At 44.1% G+C, this 10,005-nt stretch overlaps 1 protein-coding gene across 1 annotated transcript in view; it reads left to right on the top strand.

The window, feature by feature from the left end:
* The first annotated feature begins 205 nt into the window (after positions 1-205).
* lamb2 (laminin, beta 2 (laminin S)) overlaps positions 206-10,005 on the top strand; it is a 44,723-nt gene continuing 34,923 nt past the window's right edge. The window contains exon 1 of the mRNA XM_070910950.1: positions 206-268. Within this exon, the coding sequence (XP_070767051.1) occupies positions 238-268 (31 nt within the window). The 5' untranslated portion in view covers positions 206-237. The remainder of the gene's footprint in view (positions 269-10,005) is intronic.

The following is a 10,005-nucleotide window of genomic DNA, read 5'->3' as shown; positions in this document are numbered from 1 at the left end:
CGCTGGACGCTGAAAGACCCACGCGTTTGGGACCTCCAGCCGGAAAAAACATAAAAGCCAAACTTCACCCCAAAAGTGTGCCCTCTTCTGCGGGGACCACGGCTTCACGGCTCCTCATCAACATGTCATTTCCTAATAAACTCTGTGTGTGCCTGTGTACTTCCTCTGCGGTGTATAACTCAGACTGTTGCGTGCCGCAGGATCCCTGCAGCCCCGCGGGTTGATGCGCGCTCAGAGATGCAAGCGTCACTGCTAATGCTCGTCTGCGGTAAGTGGACTGTCCGAGTCTATCCATGTTTTCTGCTCCACAACAGATCCTCAGAAGTGATCCAGTGAGCGGGTAACGACTGTCTCCAGATCAGTGGGCTTTCTTTGATTAGTCTCTGGAAAAATATGGAGCTTATGTATCCCTGTTAAGCCTGTGGGTGTTGAGTTGAAGTTTTATTTTTACTTACTTACAACAACAAAAAAAAAAAAGTGATTTCATGTGAATCTGTAGCAGAGTTGTTTTCATGAAAGTGGCTTCAAGATCCTCTTCCAGAGGGTCTCTGCAAGTGAGAATGCTTTGAAAAGAGGTATTTATCTCAGCCCACAGAAGTCAAGATAAAAGGGATTTGAAGTCAGGATGAGAGGCTTCGTTGTCCTTTCAGATCAACATATTTGCAGTGACATGGCCGGGAAAAGGAAAAAAATCTACTCACCTCTGTTACCTACTATTTGTTTCCTTACACAGGACTGCACTTTGTAAATGCCCATTTTAGTTGTAGTTTCATGTGTTTAACTCTTCTATGGTGAAGAAAAAGGCAGATTTGAGAGTCCAACTGAAGACCAAAAGAACATTTGTGATAGATATTTATTCAAATTTGTCCCCTTCCAGAGCAGACTTTATAGTAACGTCTCTGCTTCTCTACCAGTATACACCAGTATACGGTCAGCAGCCTGACGCGGTGCTGGCAGAAACAGTAGCCTGAACACGCTGGATGTGAGGCTGATGGGAGAGTCGGGCCCCTGCATCCCCCTGCGCAGAGATAAGATAGCTGATGTTTCTTTTTTAGGGCCCCTGGAGCCCTCCGGGTCTCTGGGGTCATCCCTGTCTCTCTCTCTCTCTCTCTCTCTCTCTATGGGTGGCGTCGCTCTGTTTATGGTCCTCTTAAAACAGCCCAGCTGAATCCGCAAATAGAGACACCCACTCCACACCTACCTCCAGCACTGCTCAAGACCCTTCTGCTGGATGCGTGTGTGTGCGCAGCGCTGCATGTATATGTACGTGTGTGTGGGTGACAGAAACAAAGGACGTCAGGGAAATGAACAGATTTAAACGGAATAACACATATACCCCGCGTTATCTGATCAAGGCTTCTTTTCTCTAGATCAGTTGTTTTTATCTCATTTAAATTCAGAAAATGACACTGAAGAGTTCTGAGAAGTTGCTGTCTTGACACCTGCAGTCCTGCCAAAGTGGATGTGTACTCGCCGCCATCAGTGAGCTAAAGATTTATCAGAGTAATGACCCTCCATAAAATGCCTCCTAATGCATTGTTCCCTGGAGCTGAGCACAATAAGCTCATTGCTCCAGTTAAAGTCTATTAGTGCCTGCTGTTAGCACCCAGGGTGTCCCCTGAGACATTACCGCTCATCACAACTGCAGCTCTTTATGTCGGCTGGAGGCCGTTTTCAGGATACACAACACCCTTGGCAGATTTAAATTCAGGCTTTTGTAACTTTTTCTTTTGTATTTCTTTTACATTTCCAGTGCTTTGCTGTTGTTATTGATGTCGGGTAGCTTAAAATCATCAGAATGAGCTTCAATGCATGGATGGCCATAAGAAGGCAGTAGTAAGTAGAGGAAAGGCATTATAAAGTAACAATCGAGATCACACACTTAAAGGCCCTGAAAATGTATTTTCTCATTCACCTTTTTACTGTGAGTGATGGGATCCCACGTAAACAAACTATTTTCTGCCAAATTTAGAACAGTTTTTTTTGGGGGGTATTTTACATGCAAGATGTCTGTATTTGCGTTTTTCTCTGTGGTCCCATCGCTGGTTTGAAGTGGGCGGGGCTCAGTTGGAAGAAGGGGGCCATTTTAAACCTTTATTTGATCGCGAGCAGTGGATAGGTGACAGGAAAACGAGAGCCGAGAGAGATGGGAATGACGTGCGAGAAAGGTCTGCAGCCAGACGTGAACGGGGGACATTGCAGTTCGGGGTCGGGGTCTTAACCCCTTGGCCAACAGGGCGGCCATGTCACATACTTCTGTGCACTAATCAGGATTTAGCACACAGTCCTGATGAAAAAGATTTGTTGAGTTTTTGACTGGAATAAATAATAGCTGAAGATGCTGCTTATTTAGCCATGAATATTTAAAGCTACAGAGAAATGTTGGCTTCAGCCGAGCTTTAGAATAAACAGGGACTGAGAGTGCAGCCATGCCCCACATGCATGCTTGCTGGTGGCTCTATGAAAAAGTCCTTCTCATAGGATCTGGTTTCATCTCGTTCCAAATCTCGTCTTGTAGCTCAGCATTCAACTCAGAAGCACATTCATGTCTAAGATACGTACTTACAGTAAAGAGAAGTAAAGAGACTCAGTCAGAGACGGAAGAGGACATCTTTGCAAACAATATGTGGTGTGGAAAGATTGACGTGTCTGGAGAGGAAGTAAGTAAAGAGAGCTACAGAGAGACAGAGAGGGTCAGCTGAGAGTGTGTTAGAGCGAAATGTGTTTCAGAGCGGAAAGGTGAACAAGTGTGTGTGATGTGAAGTGTGTGTCTGTGTGTGTGTGTGTGTGTCTATAAACTTCATGCACCGTCATTATGGAGACAGGGAGCTGTCCATTCAGACTCCTGACGCCTCTGAGAAGGTCAAAGGTCGTGTCCAAACCCCCAGGTCAGAGACGAGGTTAATTGGTGTGTGTATGAATGTATGAATGTGTGTGTGTGTGTGTGTGTGTGTGTGTGTGTTTGAGAGAGAGAGGGAGAGTGAAAAGACTCTGAGGCTGATCACAGGTACAAAAGAACCAGCTGTGCCTCCTCTCTTCTCTTTTTCTTTTCACTTTTGGGGGGGGGGGGGGGGTTGAAGAAGGACCCGGGGGAAGCTGGTGTGTATGTGTGTGCGCACGTGTGCACCTGTAGAAATGTTCTTGAGCAAATTTAATTTTGAGCAAAAAATCTTTTGAGCCAAAAAAAAAAAGCACTGTACTTTTTCCCTTTTTTGTAGCTTTTTAGCAAAGGGAAGTATGATAATATGGCTTTTTTAAAGTGTCATTTAGCAAATTACTTTTCATGAAGTGACGTGATTGAGTTCAACTCGGGGGAGGGAGCGACTCATCGTTATTTTTGCAGGGAAGGCAGGGAGGACGGAAAGAACTGGGAAGGAGGCAAGGAAAGAGAGCTTCACATGAAAGGGGATCGAGGTAAATCCTCTGTTTCACCTTTCTCAGAGGTTTGTGTTTGTAGGAATGGGGTTTTGTCGAACTACTGACGTTCTCCTCAGCCGTCAGTGTGTGTGTGTGTGTGTGTGTGTGTGTGTGTGTGTGTGGGCAGGTGAGGGCTGGCATTAGTCAGTGGGAGTGAGAGAGTGTGTTCCCGAAGCCTTTGTCAGCGACAGCCTCCGGAAATGTGCGGATACCAGAACAATGGTGCGGTAAAGCCTACTAACCACCAGCACTAGAGACAGAGAGGGAGAGAGGCTGAAAAACTAGAGGGGGGGGGGGGGGGGGGGGGGGGGGGGACAAAGAGAAAAGAGGGAGAGAAAAACTTTAGGCACAAGGGGAAGGGGTGGGGAGAGAGAGGGAACAGGTTTGTTCCTATGAAAGGACGTGAGTTAGGTTTCCCCGTCCTGTTGGCAGGGGCTTTTCTGGATGAAAAGAAGAGGTGGAGGAGGAGGACTTACGGGGGAGGATGAAGGGGCAGGGAGGAGGAATAGGAAATGGAGATGGTCTCATTAAAAACAATGGGGTGGCTGGTACAGCGGTGAACCTGAGTGGAGCTGCCATGTGCTCACAGTGTAGAGGTGAACAGGCATGTGGTTTGTGTTGCTGTATATTGACCCATCATGGTTAGTAACTAGGCCTGATCTATAACTATCAGTGACTAGTGAACTGACTGTAAATAATAAGAAAAACCCAGGTTTAGTTATCCAATATTACACAGCAAAATCTTTACACCCACACACCCTAAAACAACCACAGCAGTAGGCCTTTTTTCACAGTGGTAGGAAAAGCACAGGTGTAAGTATTCAAATGAATCATGGCTGAGTTCCATTTAGCTGCCTCACTTTCAGGGTCCTGGTGTTTGTCCGTGCTGGCTCACTGCCACACTAAGTGCACTAATACGCATTCTCAATTTGTGTATAACAAGACCTCAGTGGAAACACCAGAAATCTGAAGTTGGTGTGTCAATAAAAGCAAAATGCGACAACAACAAAGTGCAATGGAAACTGTAATGTTCCTCAATTTAATACATGAAACACAGAAATTGCATATTTCATCACATTTTGCATGGCTTTCCATTGTTTGAGGTTTGACCTGCGCTGTTTTGATTATGTCATCCTGTTGCACCCTCTTCTTCTGCAGTGGTTTAATAGCACCTGACCGGAGAATTAGCACCGTCAACTGTTTATCTCAAACCAATCATCTATCTATGAACCAACTCCTAATATTTGACATAACATTAGTGGATGAAAACGCACATTCATTTGCATTTTCTTTTGCAGATTTTCTGAAATTCAGTTAAAATTTGTGCTGTATTTGAATGGAAACTATTGGCATGGCAATGCAAAGCCACGTTAAGAGACGAGAGGACAGAGGAGGGACATCATCAGTCAGGATACATGAGTAAGAGACTGTTACTCCTGTTTCAAAGGCTGTGGTTCCATGAATAAAATTAGACTACAGAGAGAAATGTCTCCATGCCATGTCCACCCTTTGTAGCTCAGACGTTTTGTTTTTTGATTCTTTTATTGCTACTGGCCACAGGCCAAATCTAATAACAGGTTGTGCTGTGCAGCTTGTTAAAAAGCACTCTCAGACACCTCCACAGCTCTAATTATCTAATGGCAGACAAGCAGCATTTACAGTGCCACACTGCAGGATGGAAGGAAGGAAGGACACAGAGACAAAGGAAGGAAGACAGAAAGTAGGGAAGGATGCAATTAATCAATTAATTCATATTTCTGATTCAGATTTTGTTGTCATGGAGGATTGCCTGACCTCTAGCCGCAATGTGTAGTGGTTTCATCTTGTGGCACCCATATACACACAAAGGTCTAATAAAAGCTCTCATGTTCCAGGTCACCTGCATTATATTGACATGAGAATTCCCAAAAAGCCTGCATGTTGTTGTTAATTGTGTTGTGTAACATTTAGCATCATGAAGTAGCATCGTGTGTAGTGTAAAAGAGCAGCATTGGTTTGTACTAATGTAATGATTCATATTTCATACTAAACTTGTCAAAAGACAATTATGGTATTTTTCAACATGGGCCTTAATCTCATAATTGTGGCCATTTTGACTAATGGGTCATGATAACTTTGCGCTCTCCTCCTTCAGTATAGATATAGTGAATGGAGTGCATTTATATAGCGCTTTTCCACCTTTTTCTACCTTATTGGACAAAGCGCTTACAATTTCTCCTTCACGCACACTTCAAACACGTTAACGGCGACGGGAACTTAGAGCTCAGTGTCTTGCTCAAGGACGCTTCGACATGCAGACAGGAGGAGCCGGGGATCGATCTGCCAACCCTTTGAAATGATTTTTTAGAAATTTAGGAAAAAAATTATACATGATCTGAATTTAAGGAGCCTAAACCTGAAGAATAAACTAGTCATCTCATCTAAGCCTCTGCAGATACCTGGAGAGAAACAATTGGTGACATTTTCAAGCATTGTTTGGCAGATTTGTGTCCCCCCACCTCCTCTCTCAGGGGAACCGAAGGGTCATCTTCAGTTCAAACCGAAGATTCAAAATAACATCACACAAACACACACGGGGTGCTCCCCTGTGTTTTCTAAATTATACTCAGGGTATGTGACCTCTGCCTGTGACCACACAGAGGTTACCCCCCCCCCCTCTCTCTTACACAGGAAAGCAATCTCAACATGTAACGGTCAGACACAATGTAATTGCGTTATTAAGCTCATTGCTGGTCATACGAGCATGCATACTGAAGAACACAAATACAGTTAGAGAAAACACAGGCACACGGTCATTAGACAGAAAAGTATTTGTAATTGTGCACAAGCACACACACACACACACACATTAGCCAGTTCATCATGGGCGTACAGACAAACACACACATGTGAACACACCGAATGCGTGCCTCAGCTAATGACAAGTCCCGCGTGTGCTGTAGTTTTCTCTGAGCTTTCCCTCAAAGTGGAGCCAGATTTTCTTCATCGGAGGCTGATTAGCACCTACAGTGAACACATCTGCTCCCTGCTCGGCGCTCCATGTCTCCCTGAGCGGCTGCTGAGCACCGGGGCAAACACCGTAATCACTAACCTAACCAGCAGCAACTCACTCTCTCTGAGTAACTGACGGACAAGCTGGTTGACCGACGGGCTGCACCCAACATCTGCTGGCCATGTGTGCCTCTCACGACAGGGACTCTGTGGCTGGTAGCTGGCTTCAGAGGAGAACTTTACAGATATGATCATCGTAATCAAATAAGTGCCACTGCACTTCACAAGTTTCATGTGCTGTGCTTGCACTATTGCACCATTGTTTGTAGCAGGGACTTGTGTGTGTGACTCATGTCCCACCATCAGCAGCCTTTAAGGACAGTTCTTTGAGCTGAGAACTTTTCATCCCTAGAAACCGTGATTTCCAATTTTCAAAGATGGTCTGAGGATACAAACTTGCAGCCTGCTTTTTACAGCGGTGAACCTCGCGGTCAGACAGAGTGTCAGTGCTGTTTTACATTGATCTCTGTTAGAATGTCAGTAAATCATCAGTAACTGCAGACACGTGGGAAAGAAGGCTGGCATGGGAAGTCACGTGTCAGCTGTACCACTAAGAACAAACATTGTTCAGCTCCTCTTTTCACTGTCCACCTGTTGCTGATGATATTCCATGTTTCCTCTCCAACATGGAGTGATTCAGACGTCTCTGGGATGGGACAGGAATGTGAATGTCTCCTTCAGTGGGACCAGCTGCCTCCCAGTGCCGTGCCTTGTTAATCTAACAGCCTGTGTAATGGCCAGCGTCTGGCCACGCTCACTGAAACCCACTGTCAGCCAGGCAGGCAGTGACAAATTAAGAAACAGCTGAGGGAGAGTCAAAGACCATGTCAGGCCGAGACAAAATATATAATGAATGCAGTCCAAATATATGAAAAATGACAAGTAGCTACAAATAGGGGCAAATATCTGCTTCCTGGGTTTTTCAAATACACATTGAAACAGATATGGGCCATCATGTTCTTTGATATGAGTAGTTGACGGTATTTTTTACATAAAATTAAATTAAATTTATTTTGCACATATCATTCAAAAAGATCCAATACAATGTGTGTCACAAAAGATGAAAAAAAATACCCATAAAAGAATAGGAATATTAAAAACAAAGCAGACAGGATTTTTCAAAAGAGACAAGGAAATTAGATATTTCAATAACGTGGGTGAGGTAAAATTAAGTAAAAGTTGTTGAGATACATTTTAAGTTTTCTTTTAAAGGTTGTAAACGAGGTGCATAGTTTTAAATCTGGGGAGTAAAAATGCAGCAGCATCACTGTAGGCTTTAGTCTATAGTAGACCGAGGACCAGTTAGTGGGAGGGAATGCAACACAGTGGTCTTTTTGATGAGATGCACCTTCACATCAATTCTACAGCTCACAGGAAGCCAGTGGATAGATTTTAGCACGGGTTTGTTTTGGGGGGAATCCTTGTTGCAGTGTTTTGAACCCGTAGTAGATGTTTGAAAGGCCTGTGAACAGAGCATTACAGTGATCGAGATGAGAGTAATAGTGTGACTTTGACAATGTTCTCCCTAGATGCAAAAGGAGGTTGTATCTCTCTGACGTGTTCCTTGTATCTCTGTTTTGTCCATATTTAACTGAAGAAGATTTCGAGCGATTCAATCACAAATTTATAAAATGCAATTTACAAGAACGTCGACAAAGTTCAGATCATCGGGTGAAGCAGAGATATACAGCTGTGTGTCATCCGCGTAGCAATGGAAACCTGGTTTGTGGTTAATAGACCTTTAATGGCGACGTGTACAAACAAAAAGCAATGGGGCCCAGGACTGAACCATGGGGCACACCATAAGAAATATTTACAGAACTCCCTTTGAGCTTACAGCCAAGCCACCAGTGGTATTAAAATACAGATATTGCTACACATATGGGCAATAACTACGTTCTGATATATCAAAGGCTAAACTTACTTTTTCATCATCATTTGTCATCTCCTAAAGTAAGAATGTTATGTGGACTAGGCCTGGGCACGGTTCTTAAATGATACATGACATTAAGGTCAGCGATCATATTTATAAGAAAGGCCCAGGGCGCTGATTAAGAAAGGGAGGATGAAAGAAGTGAGGGAGGTGAACGGCGGGGCAGAGCGGGGAGTCAGAGCTGCCGAGGTGCAGCGGACATTAGTAGAGAAGAGAGATGGGAGGCGAGAGCTGAGGGTAATAAAGAGGCGAGGAGGGAGGAGAACAGCTGGATGTTTGGCCGTGGGAGTTGACCATCCATCAGCTAAGTGCAGAGCAAAGAGAGGATGGAGACACAGAGAGGGTGAATGTAAACTAATTAGCTGGGAGGAGTTAGAAATAAAAGGCTGTTGACTTTTCTCTGCCCAGGTTTGAAAGTAGCTGTCTGATGGCGAGTGCTAAACATATCTGTGCCGCCTTCTAGTCCCACGCTCACTCAGGTCAGGTATGCAGCTCATTGCCCGTCTTAAAATGGTGCTATTCTTGTCTGCTCGCTGTCATAGGCGAGCTGATATTGGATCTGACCATGCTGTCATTTTAATATTCCTGGCAATGTGTTTTGTTTAACTCTTAACCCTCCCCCTGTCTGAGCAAATGTGTGTATGTGTCCGCGGCGTCCATGTGTGCTTTTCTTGTCCATCTGTTTGTTTGTTTGTCTTGGTTTCCGGCATTGTTTACACAGGTAGATGTGACAGCAAACTGTGTCTGGCCAGCCGGTCCAAGAGGAATGTGTCATGTCAATGTCACATCCCTCCCCTACACATAGAGCCGGAGGAGTTAGTTACTCTCCGGGATTAGATGCATGAGAAATTAAAGGAAAAACATACATAAAGTGAGTAAGATATTGGGTCACCGCGAGCCTCCAGAACAGCTTTGATTCTAGATTCAGTATCTGAACTCTACTGCAGGACTGAACACCATTCTTCCAAAGTATATTCTCTCATTGGGCGTTTTGAGGATGGTGGTGGACAGTGCTGTTAAACATACTGGTCCCATAGGTGTTTCATTAACCCTTCACTAAATATGAAGCTGCAGATGGCAGCCAATTAGCTTAGCTTAGCATAAAGACTGGAAACAAGGGGGAACGGTTGTCTTTCGGCATAAAAGCAAACACTAATTATTAATATTTCCCAAAATGTCTGTTACTGTTGCTACACCTGTGAAGCCTTCCACTAGCATAGCACTGCACATATTATGTGGCAGATATACCACTCAACATTCATAGTCATTTTCCTTGATCTCAGACATTAACATAAGTTAACATAGTTAACATAAGCAGCCTCTCATTTTCAGGTGCCGGCTGACAATTTTTGCTGGCTGAAATGACAACTTTCTACGGCCTTGAAGTGTCTTGAATATGCATATTATGATACTGCCTATGTACTCAGTGCTGTGTAATGTGGTAAAAAACTGACTGAGGCTAAACCTGTGAATGTAGACGACACTGGAATAAAGGAACAGCGTTGGTTGGTCTTGTATAGCTGGTACAGCTAGTTTGCCCTAACAGTACTTCAAACTTAACAGTGTGCATATATTTAGGATAGAAATACCTAACAGGTTACTTG

Source organism: Enoplosus armatus, chromosome 8 (assembly GCF_043641665.1).
Source record: "Enoplosus armatus isolate fEnoArm2 chromosome 8, fEnoArm2.hap1, whole genome shotgun sequence".
Classification (NCBI taxonomy): domain Eukaryota; kingdom Metazoa; phylum Chordata; class Actinopteri; order Centrarchiformes; family Enoplosidae; genus Enoplosus; species Enoplosus armatus.
The sequence above is the reverse complement of the archived record's forward strand: the minus strand, read 5'-3'. Positions and strand labels throughout refer to the sequence as shown.